The 17,987-nt window shown below is 39.5% G+C and overlaps 1 protein-coding gene across 2 annotated transcripts in view; it reads left to right on the forward strand.

The window, feature by feature from the left end:
- The window catches only part of LOC126243539 (conserved oligomeric Golgi complex subunit 3), a 128,046-nt gene that overhangs the window by 95,955 nt on the left and 14,104 nt on the right, over window positions 1-17,987 (forward strand). For both annotated transcript variants that reach the window (XM_049948171.1, XM_049948172.1), the window contains exons 10-13: window positions 7,735-7,888; window positions 11,518-11,693; window positions 13,744-13,870; window positions 14,338-14,549. In XM_049948171.1, coding sequence (XP_049804128.1) covers window positions 7,735-7,888; window positions 11,518-11,693; window positions 13,744-13,870; window positions 14,338-14,549 — 669 coding nt within the window. The remainder of the gene's footprint in view (window positions 1-7,734; window positions 7,889-11,517; window positions 11,694-13,743; window positions 13,871-14,337; window positions 14,550-17,987) is intronic.

Genomic DNA, 17,987 nt, shown 5'->3' on the forward strand with positions numbered 1-17,987 from the left:
CCCTCTCTCTCTCTCTCTCTCTCTATCTCTATCTCTATCTCTATCTCTATCTCCACCTCCACCTCCACCCCACCCCAGCCCACCCAACATAATCCCACCACAACCTAGTCCACCTGCCACAATGCAGCACTGACAGCCGGCACCATGTAGAGTGCGTGCGTGAGTGCGTGCCTGCGCGCGCGCGTGCGTGCGGGCGTGCGGGCGTGCGCGCGTGCGTGCGTGTGCGTGCGTGTGCGTGCGTGTGTGTGTGTGTGTGTGTGTTCACGACCAGAACTTTCCTACAGCCTTTGTTAAAACAATGGACTCATATTCAGGAGAAATGGAGCCCAAATCAAGTTCCAGTCATCCATGTTTACATTTTCTGTGGTTCACTTAATGACTTCAGGTTATTTTGAAAAAATCACAAGCAGTTTCCTGCAGCATATGCAACCGATCTGACTTCGCACTCCATTGCTAAACCATAGTCTTTTTCAACAATGTAGGAAAAGACAGATTGCTACTTCCTGTAAAGAAGATACGTTAAGTTGCAGGCAGGCACAATTAGGACACTTAAATAAAGCTTTCGGCCACAGCCTTCATCAGCAAAAGAGAAATACACACCATTCATACACCCAAGCAAGCACTACTCATGCACACATGAGGCCAGAATGCCACTACCACGTGGGACGCAAGCAGCAATCTGGAGGGGGTGGGAAAGGGGGAGGGATAGTAATGTTTGGGTAGGGGGAGAGATGAACATCAGTGGAGTGTGCAGGGACTAGACTGCCAACAAGTGCAGCGTCAGGAGGTTTTGGGGCAGGGAGGTGGAGAAGAAAGGAGTGAAAAAAGAAAGGAGTGGGGAAATATGGGCAGAAGCATTAACAGGGAGCGGCAAATAAACAGGGTGGGATATGAGAATGGGCAGGAAACCCCCCCACCCCCCACTCCAGGTGAACCACATGACAAAGAATTTGTACTGCTAGAATTTTTTGTTAAGAGTGAAAACATTATTCTGGTAATTTTATTGTTGTTATATATAACAACTTTGCTGTCAGACCGCAAGAAGAAAGAAATTGCAACGCATTAAGTGTTAATTTGTAGAGGTCTAAGCTTGACAAATGTTTTACTGGAACCAAGTGAACAACTTCTCTGAAACTGCTGTACTAAGAAAATGTGAGAAAGGCAAGCACTGTTGTTGCATTTGATGAGGCATTTGTTTCTGCATATCTGTTGAGTGTGTCCGCCCTCTTTAACAGAATATAAGGCTTAACATAAATTTCATCCACTTGTAGGATTACAAATTTTTCTGTCTTGTCTAATTTATGGGGCTTATGTTCAGTGAAGACTAAATTTGCTGATATGTTTCTCATTAGTTATCTGGTTGAGCAAAGTGCTGAATATGTCCACTTACACATTCTCAACAAATCTACCTGCCCCATCAAAAACTAGGTTGGTACAGCAATTTGAATACTGAGTAAGTTTCCTTACAATGTTCTTCAGTTCATTTACAAAAGGACCAAAAGGTGTAGATCTCTCACAGTTAACAAATCTAATTAAAATATTTTATATTGTGACCATCGGATTAATTTTAAGTGAGGAAAGTGAAATCCAGCTAACCACACCATATCATAGAATGAAACCATTCACACATACATACTTACTCTGACCTGAAGTATGTCCCCAAAAATCTGTAGTATAAAGGAATATTTTACTGTCTTAGCTATTACTCTACTTTCGTAGTGTTTATTCCTTCCTGGTACTCAGCATGCAAACTTTGAAAATTTGGTATAATGTTCTCCTTTAACCAGCTCGTCCTCCTCCTCTTCTTTACATGCACATTCTCTTCTTATTTCTGGATCAAGCCTAGTTGGAGTGTCTCCTTTACTTAAGTATGATGGTTACCCAGGAAATAATTTTGGTATGGATACTAGTAAAAGTTGTGGCATCTGACAAGGGAACTTCTGATAATTTCTATCTTTGACACATCACTTTTTTCAGTTTGTTTAATACAAACATCATGTCCATTGGATGGATTCCAGTCCCTTCTGTAGGGGTTGTTTTCGAGTGTTTCCTGTTTTCCTCATCAGTAGAGAATCCAAACACTGATACAGAACCCTGTTGCATGCTGGATTTGTAAGTGCTCTTGTAACCAGGAATACAACATTTCTCCAGCATCTGAAAATAGAATAATTTATTATCTGTTAACATCCTGAGTCAGACAGCTATTACGTGTAAATATCAGCTAATAATTTTGATAGGTTGCACTGTTGTAGCACTTACTCATCAAACTTGGTTGTTCATGAAACTAAGATCCAAGAATATATTTTAAATGTGTACTTATAGCCACTTGAGAGAAGATTCGGATACTAAATTTATGAATCCAAAACACTATTATAAAGTTCTGTCTATAAGTTTTGTTCCAATTCTGTTGGTAAGTCTTTAAAATAGCACCACTATGTATGTTCATGTAAAAATTTAAGAGATTTACAGAATTCTATACTTAATTTGTATTTCAACTTCAACTGTAGACACTACTTTGTAGTATATTTCCACATACAGTAGTCCAGTATGTCACAGTTCACCATAAATTTGGGTTACACAAAAGGTACAACAGTACAGCAGCAAACCCTTATATTCTACTACTGCACTATGTGGCAGACCTTAATACAATGTCGCCACAGTTCAGTCCTCCAGCCTGTAATATAGGTGGCTGCGCATAAGGCCAGCTTCAGTTCAGAGGTGATAGGACCAGGGGGAGAATTAAATATGAATTAAAGGAGAAAGACAGAGAAATGAAAAGAATAATTTAACTAAGAAAAAGGAAAATTTTAAAGGAATGAGGAAAGGTTTTAAATTTAAAAAAAGGTGGAGAAATAAAAATAAACACAAATAAATAATTAAATTCTATCATATATGAGAAAGAGGGAGGGGGCACAGGATACTAGTAAGCAAGCAAGCTAGTAAAGCTGCCACCAACCCAAAGATAAGTTTGAATCCCATAGTGCTTTACTAGGCGGCCCTAGGTGTGGTACGGCTTTGCCTTTCTACGATCTTTGAACTAAGTTTCCCAGTCAGTTATATGGAGACATACAATTTAACACAGTATCCAAACAACAGTACAACTTGGTGATTTTCAAGCTACGTTATGTCTAGGACAGTGGCAGGATGAGAGGAAATGTTGCAGAATGACTTCTCATCTGTGGATTCCAAGGAAATTACTACTACTACTACTACTACTGCTGCTGCTGCTGCTGCTGCTGAATAGTGATGAGACATCTAAATGCCTTATGGCTTATGCAGTATAACAGACACATTCCATAATAAAATTAATGTGGTTGGAGATCTTAAGAGTTTTGAGTTTGTTTTTCATGTACAAGTAAGTGGTTCTGTGCTTGTTGCTTCACATTGAGTTTAGTATTTTATCTGTCATCAGCATCTGTATCACCATTTAGCCTTTGAAGAAGGGCACTAAGTGCCTGAAAGGAATAAATTTTCTTTTGTGCACCAAGTTGTGGATTATTTCAACAAATAGGAATACAGTTACTGATAATGGATGAAATACTAAATTTAACATCAAGCAAGACACACAGAACTGTCTACTTGTACAGGAAAAACAAACTGAAGACTCAAAATCTCCAACCACATTAATTTTAGTAAGGAATGTACTGCCAATAAGCCTTTGGAAGAAGGGCACTAGGTGCCTCAGACTGGTAAAGGAATAAAATTTCTTTTGTGCAGCTAGTTGCCCATTATTTAAACAAATAGAAATACAGTTGCTGATCATGGATAAAATACTAAAATATTTATAGGTCACTACATATCACTATTATAGCAGCAGAGTTCACAGTGGTAATCTTCTTACCAAATTCCAATGGTATCACTGTTTCTTATTACAGTTTTTCTGTCATACTCCACATCCTATCTGCTGCTAGGCTTTTTACCCAACATTGTCAGTGATTTCTTTTAGATATTCAGATCTTCATCTGCTACTAAACGATGTTCTCTTCACTGTCCATCCAGAATGAAGAAAGCATCAAAATGTCATCTTTCTGGAGAGTCCAGGCTCTACCTATCATAAACCAGAATAGAGGGAGAGTTATGGAGAAGAAACACACATTTTAAAAAATCTTTGTAAAATTAGAGCCGGTGGCGGTGGTTCCTGGTAAGAGCCTCTTTCTGGCTTAACTGAGGACAGCAGTGGTGTATGAGATGAATGGTACCAGATCGCCAGTAATATTCACAGAGTGGTGGTAGCAGCAGCAGCAGCCCTCTCTGCTGGGGTAGGTACAGAGAGAAGCTTCCTTTATCCTGGATGAAGGCAGCAGTTCCTCCATTTGTCAAAGGTGACTGGAATTGTGAAGATTTGTTTTCAAATTATGAAATCACTTGCAGGCATGGTAGAGACAGCTTTAATGAATGCAGTACTGCAAAGTGGAAGGAGATAGGAAACACATTACTTCCCCAAGTACTTGCAGTTCTTCACTAAAGTTTTGATAGCTCCCTCCTGGGTCAAATAGTTCTGCAGGTGGATACTGCTCAGGAGGAGCTATCAGAGATAAATTTAATTCAGTATTTAGGACAAAACTAAGGTTATGTTGCACACAACACACAAAAATGCAGGGTGGTTAAACATTAACACTGGACAAGAAACTCTTGAATAGGTGGATTAATTTTAGTATCTGAGAAATACGAGGGCATGCTGAAAAGTAATTCGTCCAAATTTTTTATGTGAAAACTCTTAAGGCTTTTTAAATAAGATGAATGTTTTTAACATTTTAAATCTTTATTCTTCATGTCTACACATTTATTTCTTAACTTTGTCACCCTAGCGATGAACACATTTCTGCCAATGAGAGACCAGTTTGTTGATACTGTCGCTGTAGAATGTCTGACGTCAGCTTGCACTACTTCATCTCTATCAAAGTGAAGTCTTCGTAGATGTACTTAAGTTTTGGAAACAGATGAAAACCGGATGGGACGAAGTCTGCACTGTACAGAGGATGGTCGATGACACTCAACTCTAGGTGTTAGATTGTTGCAGATGTCACAGGGTTCGTGCATGGTCTCGCATAGTTGTGCTGGAGGAGAAGGTGTTCTGTGTATGGACAAACTCCACAAATTTGAAACTCAAATACACCACACTGCTTCTCACACACCGACATAGTTACGTTGCACACCGCCATGTTACATGCTACAGTTCGGAGCCCTCTAGCGGCAGATTGCTGCAAATATGTTGATTTGAAGAATAAAGTTGTACAATATTAAAATAATGTTCCACATTAAAAATTTAGTGGCTTTACTTTTCAGCACACCCTCATAGAATAGATAAAGAAAGAAAATGGAAGAAAGATGTAGCAGCAAGGATTGTACAAGCTGAAAGGGCTTTCTATAAAAAGAAACAAGAGCTGACATCTAAAAACATAAACCTCGAGGCCAGCAAAATATTTGTGGAAAGCCGTGTGCAGGGTTCTGCTGTATATGATGTGAAACATGGACAATGGCAAGAACAGAAACGAAACACTTGGATGCTGTTAAAATGTGGTGTTGAATTGAATGGATTGATCGAGTAATGTAGACTTACCTGCCAAGAGTCAGTGAGTAAAATGCCAATAAACTTAATTGATTAATGAAACAGAATGCTTTGACAAATATTAAAACTGTAGTTAAGGGGCTAATGGTAGAAAAGAACCAAGGGGTCTTGGTGTAGGTATGAGCATGTAAAGCAGGTCATTGATGACATGGAACACAGTAGTTTTCTGAAATGAAGATGATAGCTAGCAAGTAACAGGAGTAGGGATTGTGTCGAACCATTCATAGGGTCGATGAAATTCTCTCTGTTGTAAAAACAGTAAAAGTGAAAGCAGGCAAATAACAGCTTGTATAGAGGCATATCAGCTGTTGTCTTTCTCGTGCTACATTCGTGTTAGCACAAGAACAACCTTAATAAGTAGCATAATAAAAGCATCCTCAGAATAATTAGTGATATTTACATGTAAAAGATACGGCTCTGTTGGTAAGTGCCAGATTACAGATCCAGTGTTCTGAGGCTCGATCCCCATTCTTGTTGTAGGATTTTTCTCTCTCTGTTATATGGAGCCTATGTGGAATGTTGCAAGAATGGTTCTTTTCCCAGATAGAAAGTGAACCTGAAAACCATATTTGGCAACAGGATTTTGCATCTCCCTATTAACATCTCTCAGTACAAGAGTAGCTGAATGTTGAAGACTCTGAGTGTTGATTGGTTGGCCTCCACATTCACGTGACCTTGTGCCATGCGTTTTTTTCCTTTGGGCCTTTATAAAAGATTGTGTCTAAGTTCCGCCACTACCTAATGATTTCTAGAGTTGAGTCATTGAATTGGAGAGGCTATTACTTTCATTACTTCAAAGTTGTTAACCATTTGGTGGGAAGAATTGAATTAAAGGTGGCATGTGTGCCATGTAACTAAAGGTCCATGTACTGAACATTTTTAAGGAAAAATGGGTTACTTTACCTTCAATTTGATATGTGATTTGTTGTAAATATTGTAAATTAAACTGCTGTAACAAACCAGTGTAACTGGAACATTCTTTTGTGGACACCCTGTACAGTAAGCATTACTTCTTAAGAAATATATATTTATATAACAGGGGGAAACATTCCACGTGAGAAAAATATATCTAAGAACAAAGATGATGTAACTTACCAAATGAAAGTGCTGGCATGTTGATAGACACATAGACAAACACAAACATACACACACAATTCAAGCTTTCGCAACCATTTACAACTGAAAAACTTACATTTTTTAAATTAGGTGCATTCAAGTTATAACACCTCCAATCTTTATCTGCAGGACTGGAAACAAATAGAAACGTGCAGTACGTTTTAAAATTCGCGTGCCCCCTTGTGAACGCGTGATGGAGACAGCAGCATTGTACAGCACAGAACTCTAGTGGTAACAGCAGGAGTGAGAACTGTTTTAGATAACTTAAATGGCAACATTTTCATTACGAGAACAGTGTGTAATCATTTGTTTTGTCCATTTGTGTGGTGTGACGCTGATTGAAACACATTGCCACTTGAGTGAGACATGATGGTGTCACAGATGTGTCTAGTGTGTGTGTGTGTGGGGGGGGGGGGGGGTGACAGTTCAAAGGAGGTGGAAAGTTGTGTGACAACAAACAAAGATGATCTCAATGTGGCACAGCGATGGGGTAATCCTTACTTGTTTCATTCCAAAGGGCGCTACTGTGATAGGTGCAACATACCAAAATGTTTTGAAGAATGGACTCCTTTCAGCATTATCCAAAAAATGGTTGGTAAAGGCTACACATGTGCCCTCTCACCAGAACAGTGCACCGGCGCATCGGACGAACGCAACGCCCCAGTGTCTTCGTGGCAAGTACTTTGAAGTGATTTCTTGTGCTCCTACTCACCTGACTTGGCTCCTATTAACTTTTGGCCATTTCAGACGATGAAAAACAGTCTGCGATTACACATTCACTAGCTGTGCCCCTGTTGCATTAGTGATTTTCCAGCAGTCTGACCGGACTCGTAAAGAAGTATCTGCAGCAGGCCTGTAATTGTGCTGTCAGCTTTGTGAAAAATGTGTACAACTGGAATGAGCTTATGTGAATAAGTGATAAAAGTTTCACAATTTTTGTCTTGTTAGTTTGTGAGGAAAAAAGTTGTAGGTATTATAACTTGCATGCAGCTTGCATTACCGTCTCATTCATATACTAATGTGAGAATATTTCAATTTATTATTTACAGAGTATAGCCCAGTCACTGCAAGATCAGACTCCACAGTCACTGAGGCGTTCAGACTCGAGGTCATCCATCGTCTCTGTAGGTTCTGCAACATCTCAAGAAGTTGCACGCATCAACAGTGACAATACAGTAGAACAACCTCGCTCGAGAACGGGTAGTAAGTATAGTCCAAACATCATAACGTGTTTGTCTCTTCTTGCATAACTGTGCTTGCTCTCTTCTTCTTCTTCTTCTTCTTCTTCTTCTTCTTCTTCTTCTTTTTTTTTTGAGAGAGAGAGAGAGAGAGAGAGAGAGAGAGAGAGAGAGAGAGAGAGAGAGGCATTAATCTGTTTGTGTTTGGTTTTTGCTTTGGTCTGTTTTCTGACATACAGTTGTTCAAGCTAAGTTAAACATTTTTCTTGTACCCATTGTAACAGAGCCCCATTTTGCAATTTTTGTTGCAGTTTTCTTTCCACTTAACAAGGTGGTGCAGTGGTTAGCACAGTGGACTCGCATTTGTGAGGATGATTGTTCAAACCCCACCTACGTGGTTTTTTGAAAAGACATGGCCAAGTTCCTTCCCCATCCATCCCTCGTCAAAGCTTGTGATTAGTCTCTGGTGACCTCATTGTTGACAGAACATGTAACTCTAATCTTCCTTTTGTTTTCTTTTCAAATATTTTCCTGTTCAGTTTTTTTTCACCACTTTCAGTACATATTTTGTCTTAACACTGTAGTTACACGTTACATAATCCAAAAAATTTACACCAGGCATAAGTGTGTTTTGATTTCTGTCAGGCTGCACCCTCACTTTTTATTTCTTTGTGCTATGTTTTGTTTCTTTAGTTGCAACAGTCTCATACTACAGTCTCTTCTGCAATCTGTGTTCATGTAAGTGTTTTCTTCCACTCAATCACTCTGTCATTCATATTCTCTCAATATTTCACAACTCTTTAGCATTGTGTTTGCCATATAATGTAAATGAATTCTTCATGAACATATTGAAGGCAGGTGGTGGTGTAGCAGATTATCAGAGTAAAATAAATCCCTCTGAACTTTATCAAGAAGCTGAGTACATGGAGATTTAAAGAGAACATTTTGATAAAGGATTTGGAAAATGAAATAGTGTCATTAAAAAACAATAAATCTGTTGGATTGAATGTGATACCGACTGAAGTGATTAAAGGACTGTACCACGTAGTAGCACCTCCATGAAATCAAATAATCAGTTTCTCTTTTGAACAGAGGCGCTATCCTAGTGTGTTGAATTTCAAGAAAGGATTGAGGAAAGACAGGAGGAACTATTATCTTATTTCTTCTATTATTTCAATTGTCTTAAAGTTGCTGGAGAAAGCAGCTACAGTTCAGATTACAAAATTTTATTGTAAAAAGACGTTAATCTAAGCAACCAGTTTGGATTCAAGTAAGGAAAAAACCTGGATATAACAAGTAACTATATTGAAAATATAAGCAAAGTATTAGATCCGAGCAGTAAAGCTGCAGGTATCTTTTCGATCTTACAAAAGCCTTTCAGTAAACTAGGCCTTGCTTATCTACAAATTAGTTAGTGCTCTTATATTCGGTATATCATTCCTGCAGAATAGATAGTGCTCTGTATTGGATTATATCGTTCCTGCAGAACAGGAAACAAAGAGAAGGGTAACTGTCACTTCAAACACAGTGTAGTATCACAAGATATGCCAGCATTCTCGAGCAGATGCTGCTTCTGTTCCATGTGAATGATGTGCTGACAAGTGTAACTTCCCCGTCAATACTGTTTGCAGATGCTATTTCTGTTTCAATAGAGGCTGATAATGCAGAAAATATTCGGAGCTCTATTATGCAGACACTTGAAACCTTAGAAAAATGGATCCAGTTAAATGGTTGAAACTGAACATTTCATAAACCCATATGGTACATTTCAAAATTAAACATTCCAAATGGTAGAGTTTAAAATATAGCATAACAATCTACTTGTGGAAGACGTTGATACGGTCTGATTGTCTGGGGAAGTTCATGCGACATACCTCAGATACTGGAACTGCAAAAGACAACTGTCATTAATTGTATGTCGCAAAGCTAAAAGAATCTCATAATCATTATTTCAGAGACTGTGAATCTTAAACTGTTCCCTTCCTATAATTTATGAAATTCTAATCTTACACAGTAGACAAAAATTATTTGAGAAGAATAATTTTAGCCACACTTTTACCATTCCTGCATAACAAGTGATATTATATGTACAGTCTCCACTTTATATGAGGATGGAAATATATAATAAATTCATAGACAAAAATACACTTAACAAGAAGCTAGATCACCTAAAAGTAAGTTTACAGATGTTTTGTGGGAGAAATGTTACTATTCAGTAGCATAATTCCTGTAATATAAACTGAAAATTTTGTTTTAATTAGGCAATGGAAACTCCAGGTTGGAATATCAACAATATAAGGGAAAGATAGACTTCTACTTACCGTAAAGATGACATGTTAAGTTACAGATAGGCATAACTGAAAAACACTTGCACGTTAGCTTTTGGTTACGGCTGCCATCAGAAAAGGAAACAAACACACACACACACACACACACACACACACACACACAAACTGCCATCTCCGGCAGCTCAGACCGGTCAGTGCTGCCAGAGATGGTAGTCATGTGTGTGTTTCCTTTTCCGATGATGGCTGTAATCAAAAGCTAACGTGTAAGTGTTTTTTTTTTTGTTTTTTTTTTTTTTTTTGTTTTTTTTTTTTTTGTTGTGTCTGTCTGAAACTTAACATGTCATCTTTACAAAAAGTAGCAATCTGTCTTTTCTTTATATTATTATTATTATTAGGATATTGTTATTAGCATCACTTCAGTTTGTGATGAAATTTTATTATGAATATATGAATCAGATGTATGTTAAAAGTGTAACAAATCATGATTCACTTCATGAAACAACACATTTGCAAACTGTAAATCATTTTTAAATTTAATTTCTTTGGTTTAGTTTGACCGTCTGACCAGAAGCTTTTTAGTTATGGAATGAGTTTTTGCATGTATCATTGGATAAGTGAGGATTAATTTATTTTTAAAATTCAACATTTAAAAGTAGAATTTGAAATAGCTGTCTGATATCATAGGTATCAGAATTGTAATTGTTTTCTCTTCTCACAAGTGCTTTGTCTCCTGTTCAATGAGCACACATGTCTGGTCTAAAAAGCCTGCTCATTTTTCAGCTGCCATGACGCCTTGCCTTGCCATACAGAAAAAAATGGCCTTCAGTCAGGTAACTTAATCTGAATAAACTTGTGAACATTTACTCCAAGGCCATACTGTGGAGGAAATCTAGGTGTGTACAAGCCCTACATTTAGGTTTATCCATAAGTTCCTGTCTTTTTATGTTGCACATCACATAAAAGTACTATTTTGCACCTTGGATGTCATATACAACCAAACCTTGCCAGGAACAATTCTGTCCGTCATCTGAAGATAATGATGAAGGCCAGTTCCCTTTCCTGCATTCTCACATCATCAGACACATGGAGAAATTGTTATTAAATACAAACAAACTGTTTTAAGATCACTTGTGATTCTTAATTGCTACGCTTTTGCAAGGAACTACAATCTAGTGCACAAAAATTCTATTATATGGTTGTCAAAACATCCATTCAACGAAACAGTTTTGCAAAAGAATTACAGCAGATCCAGCATTGTGGGCTACCAGAGTTAAGTTACATAAAGAGTCCTTATCGAAATAAACTTGTATTTTTAGCCACACACAGTGCTCCAACAAATGTTGATGTAGAAATGTCTTGTTTACAGATTCGCCAGCAGATCTGCATGGAATGTGGTACCCAACTGTTCGAAGAACACTAGTTTGTCTGTCTCGTCTCTACCGCTGTGTTGACAGAACCATTTTCCAGGGTCTTTCGCAGGAGGCATTGTCTGTGTGCATCCAAAGTGTGGCATCAGCATCACAAGCAATTACTGCAAGAAAGGTATTATTACAAAACATAAATATAAATTTTTATGGTTTTTTAGAGATTTTACTGTGTTGGTGTCAGTGTCAACTATTATAAACATTTCTTAAAATAGTTCACGGCAATGAATACCATTGCTTTCTGTCACTTTCTGCCAGTCATATACTAATTTTACTTCTAAGCCTTCTTATAGAAAATCAGGAATAAAGATTAATGTAAGAAAGAGAAATCACATTTCAAGTTTGTTCCATTATCTGTTGCCACATGCAGGAGAAAATGCTTCTGAAAGATAGCATTTGTTTCATACTTTCCCTATGCCAGTTCCTGCTGCCACTTGTTGGCAAGTTCTTTCTGTCTTTGTAGGGCACTTTTTTCTCCCACATTTTATAGTTTCATAAATAGTGTTGATGGGAAACTGATTGAGTTTCACCTCATTTTGCCTCTCATGAGGTATCCAAAAGTTTCTAAAATTTGAATTTTGTATTCAGGTGGGTAAGTGTAGTCTGAAATGCCACAGGGTGTCTCCTTATACATTATGTGATCAAAAGTATCCAGACACCTGGCTGAAAATGACATAAAAGTTCATGGCGCCCTCCATCGATAAGCTGGAATTCAATATTCCACTCTCTCAGCGTACATCCAGTCAGGTGCTGAAAGGTTTCTTTGCGAATGGCAGCTTATTCTTCATGGGGTGCTGCACTGAGGAGAGGTATTGACATCAGTCGGTGTGGTCTGGCATGAAGTCAGCGTTCCAAAACATCCCAAAGGTGTTTCTATAGTTTCAGGTGAGGACTCTGTGCAGGCCAGTCGATTATAGGGATGTTATTGTCATCTAACCACTCCGCCACAAGCTGTGCATTATGAACAGGTGCTCCAACTTGTTGAAAGATGCAATTGCCATCCCTGAATTGCTCTTCAATGGTGGGAAGCAAGAAGGTGCTTAAAACATCAATTTAGGCCTGTGCTGTGATACCACACCATAACACCACCAGCTCCGAATTTTACTGTTGGCACTACACATGCTGGCAGATGATGTCCACCGGGCATTCGCCATACCCACAGCCTGCCATTGGATCGCCACATTGTGTGCAGTGATTCGTCACTCCACACATTTTTCCACTATTCAATCATCCAAAGTTTACGCTCTTTACACCAAGCGAGACGTCATTTGGCATTTACCGGTGTGATGTGTGGCTTATGAGCAGCTGCTAGACCATGAAATACAAGTTTTCTCACCTCCCGCCTAACTCTCATAGTACTTGCAGTGGACCTTGATGCAATTTGGAATTCCTGTGTGATGGTGTGGATAGATGTCTGCCTATTACAAGTTACGAGCTTCTTCAACTGTCGGCCGTCTGTCAGTCGTCAGTCAACAGACATAGTCAGCCTGTTGTACACTTTTGTGCTGTACATGTCCCTCCATGTTTCCACTTCACTATCACATTGGAAACAGTGGACCTAGGGATGTTTAGGAGTGTGGAAATCTCACGTACAGACATATGACACAAGTGACACCCAGTCGCCTGACCACGTTCGAAGTCCGTGAGTTCCGTGGAGCGACCCATTCTGCTCTTCCACGGTGTCTAATGACTACTGAGGTTGCTGATAAGGAGTACCTGGCAGTAGGTGGCAGCACAATGCGCCTAATATGAAAAGTAACTGTTTTTGGGGGTTTCCGGATACTTTCGATCACATAGTGTACATACATCCTTCTAGAATCAGTGTTGCAAGTGGCTGCAGGACTAGTGGTTTGGTTAGTTGTTGGTGATTGTACTTCCATGTGTGATATTTAATGTTTGCTTGAGTTTTTAGTTGGCTGATCTGAAAGAGAAGCAAGTTTTGTTTTAAACTTAGGAAAACTGGTGCAGAAATAGACAAAATATCGAAGCAGGTTCTGGAGACAATACTTTACGTCAGAATCAGATTTAAGACTGCATAAACATTTCAGAAAGAGTGAACATTGAATTGTGATGATGACTGTGTGTGTGTGTGTGTGTGTGTGTGTGTGTGTGTGTGTGTGTGTGTGTCAAAGGGAGTAGAGATATATGTACTGTGTTATCTGTTTCAGAGTCCTATTGATGGTGAACTTTTCCAAATAAAGCATTTACTCATCTTAAGAGAGCAGATAGCTCCATTTCAAGTTGATTTTACCATCAAGGAAATGAGTTTGGATTTTAGCAAAATGAAAACTGCAGGTCAGTATGAATTTTTGCATCTGACTTTGTAAAGTGATGTGGTTGCAATTATTGGTCCCATGCACTTCCATTTTCAGTCAACGCGCTCCCTCATTTCGTTACTCCCATTTTTGCCATTTCTCACATGACCCTCCCCTCCACTCCCCTAACCTTAGCCCCCTTCCCAAATTCAAAGAATAATATGCTTTCCACAGTAATCTTCCTCAAGTAATTACACTGATATAAATGGCACATTTTGTTGTTTTCTTATTTTTAAGAAATTTTTATTCACTGTTCTGACAGTGATATATTTCAACAATTTCTCACTTTATCACTTAATCTTGATTCAAAAAGTTTTTATTGACTCTGATGATAATCTTTCTATGAACATTATTGGAAACAGAAGAAAAAAAATCCTTTAGTTGAACTATGTTGAAGTACAGTCAGATAACTATGTGAATAACTTGTTTCTGTATTTCTCTGTTCAGCTTTCAGCCTTCTACAAAAGAAGCGCCGCCTGTTTTCCCTGGGGACAAATAATGCACTGCTTGAGTTCTTGTTGGAAGGCACACCCCAAGTGAAGGAACAGCTGCTAGATTCTCGAAAGGAAGTAGACCGTCAGCTTAAAGCATCCTGTGAGGCTTTTATAAATCACGCCACATCACAGTTGGCGGATCCAGTTCTTGCATTTCTGCAGAAGGTATACAAAGCAAATTTTGACAAGCAATTCTATTTGTTATTCTCCCTGGACAGTGATAGTAGAAAAGTCTAGGCAAGGAACCAAAAGTAAGTTATGAGAAGTCTTTCTTTCCAGCTTCCTCACCACATCCTCTTCCTCCTCCTCCCCCGCCCCGAAGGTTCGGATAGAATTATCCACCCCTACCCCATTTCTACATCATTTTATATCTTTGATTTCTTCCATGAACTGCTAAGTGTTCATTATCTTTCATAGTTTTCAAACCTGGCTCTGTCATTCTAATTGTTATTCATTTGGTAATTAGTGATTCATTAACTTTTTTGCAATGAGCTGATGATGCTTCATTATGAGTCAAAACATGAGGGCCACTTACTTAATGGCATGTTGGTCCGTCTACCAGACACATTATTGCAGTGATGAGCACAGCACAAATTTGACAAGTCCTTGGTGTTTTCTTGGATGTATAGAGCACCAGATGCCTACAAACAGGTCACACAGTACCTGTAAATTATGAGCCTTTGGTTTGTGGGTGCGAGCTGGCACCTGATAGCTTTCTAGATATGTTTCAACACATTCAGACCAGGTGAATTTTGTAGCAAAAATATCAATGTGAGCTCAGTAGCATGCTTCTGAAACCTCTGTAGCACGATTCTGGCCTTATGACTCGAACGGATACCTGCTGGAAGATACCATCACTGTCGGTGAAGACATCAACCTTGGAGGTATGCAAGTGGTCTCCAATGATGTTGGCATAGTTGACAGTTGGCGTGGTGCCTTCAGTTATCGATGCAGGTCCCGTGGAATCCCAGGTAAATGTCCCCAGAGTATAATACTGCCCCCACCAGCCTGCATTTGGGCAAGGTGCATGTTTCGAGCAACAGTTTGTCTGGATGATATAGTGTTTGGATTCAGCCATTGACCCATTGTAACAGGGAACATGATTCATCCAAACTGGCAACAATTTTCTGTTGATCCACAGTCCATTCTTGATGTGGTTGGGTCAAAATCAGAATATTTAGAGGTCATCTGCTGCAGAACCCCGTGTTTGACAATATGCATGGAACAGTGTTCCAAAACATTTGTGCCTCCACCAGCATAGTACTCAGTCATTAAATCTTCTGTAGATTGCCAGCTACCGTGCTTCACACAGAGTGGGTAAGCCTCTGACTGTGTTGTGTGATGAGGCACGGACAATCAATACATTATCACCTACTCGTTGTTTCACCACCCTTCAACCCCTTTCCATAGATGCATACAACAGTAGCACGCAAATACTCATTCAGTTAAGCATTTTCAAGATGCTTGTTTCCAGATGCTGGGCCGTAACAACCTCCCCTTTGTCAGTGTCGCTAATGTCAATGGATTTCCACATTTGCTGCCCTTATATTCAATAGAATGATTCCCTACTCATCTCTTTTCCACATACATACTTTCCGTACTGTGTCATATGCCTGTAATGGTGTCAGGTGATATTTGATCTTTTGTTGAGCAGTACATATGTTTATGAATAAGTTAGTCACATGTATATTTATATTTTTATTGACTAATACATATTTGATAGCATGAGCTCCATTGTTAGGGTACACAAATTTGAGGCTTCTTGTTGTGGCTTGGTGATGCAATTGTACTTCAGTTTGGCAAGACTCTGTCACTGTGTGTGTGTAGTGTAGTTCATATACTTTATCTTCATCACACACACATCATCATAACAAAGTGCAACTGCAATTATGTCAATAGCAGTCACACACCATGACTGTTATTTACCGTAAGCCGAATAGACGGCATTTTAATGTACAGTACATGACTTTGCCTAAATTTGTTGTCAGCCAGATTGGTGGACTTTCACCTCATTTTATTGTTTCCTATAAACTCAGCAGACGGCATATCAAATGAAGTTGTATTGTAAAGAGTAAAACGAAGTGTTTACACTTTTTCTGTGCAATAAAATGTACTTCAGACTGAATCAGCAATAACTAATCTGTTCAGACACCTGCTATGAGAATGCACATATATAAGCACAATGAGCAGTGTGACAATGCAGCAACATTAAGCACCATGTCCACAGTTCTGCCTAACCACCATAGAATTAATATCAGAGGGCCAGAATCTGACTATTGTTAATATGGTCAATCAACACATTGTTCCTATCTGGCTCAAAGCATTTGCACGTACACGTATTAGTAAATTGTCGCCACCATGTTTTTGTGTGTCTATGTGAAGACCTCGGGTACTATTGTCGGAATTTTGATTCAGTTTTTACTAATAGACGGACTGATTAAGATAAGTTATTACCACTACACCAGACAAGTCATCTGGCGTAGATAATTAGTGCTACCTTTGTGGGTCACTAGTTGTTTCCTAAGGCAAAGAAATAAAAATATTCACAATTTGAAAAAATACATTACTCATCATAGAAATGACCTGTTGAGTTGCTGACAGTCACAACAGGCCAAAGGCTTCTGTGGCAAAGGAAACACACACGATTCACACAAGCAAACGCACCTCATGCACACAACTGCTACCATTGGCAGCTCCTACCAGAATGTGTCTGTCATGTAAATAGCAATATGGAATGGAATGGGGAAAGGGGTTGAGGCGGCAGGGTATGGGTGGGGGGAAAGAAGAGCGCTGTCTGCATTAGGTGTGCAGGGACTCGATGGCGGCCCGATGAGACTATCATGTGCAGTGTCAGGAAGTGGGGCGGGGAGAGGAAAAAATGTGGGAGTAGAAACGGAGAGGATCAGGAAAGGGGAAAGAACTGGAGGGTAAATTGGCAGAGGGTGAGAGATAAGACTAGGGAGGAGAAGATAGGGCGGAGGGGGTGGATATTTTGTATGGTGGGTCTGGGGGCAGTACGTTGCCGTAGGTTGAGGTCGGGATAATTTTGGGAGCAGTGGATGTGTTACAAGGATAACGCCCATCTGCACAATTCAGAAAAGTTGGTGGTGGAGGGGAGGAATCAGATGGCTCGGGTAGTGAAGCAGTGATTGAAATCAAGCTTGTTATGTTCAGCAGCGTGTTGTGCCAGTGTGGTCTGGTCTGCTCTTGGTCACAGTTTGCCAGTGACAGTTCATCCTGATGCACAGCTGGTTGTTAGTCATAGCAATGTAAAGAAGCTGCATAATGGCTGCAGCAGAGCTGGTATACAACGTTCCTGCTTTCACAGGTTGCCTGGCCTTTGATGCTGTGACAGGACTGGAATAGGCGGGGTGAGTGGTTTGGGCAGGTTTTGCACATGGGCCTTCCACAGGGATATGATCATTGCGGCAAGGGGATGGGATTGTGAATGGTGTAGGGATGGACTATGATGTGAAGGTTGGGTCAGCAATAAAACATCACTTTAAGATGGGTGGAAAGGATCTTGGGTAGGAGTCCTTCCTTTCACTGCATGATGATAGATAATCAAAGCTGTGATGAACAATGTGGTTCAGTTTTTCCAGT

Source organism: Schistocerca nitens, chromosome 1, assembly GCF_023898315.1.
Source record: "Schistocerca nitens isolate TAMUIC-IGC-003100 chromosome 1, iqSchNite1.1, whole genome shotgun sequence".
Taxonomy (NCBI): Eukaryota; Metazoa; Arthropoda; class Insecta; order Orthoptera; family Acrididae; genus Schistocerca; species Schistocerca nitens.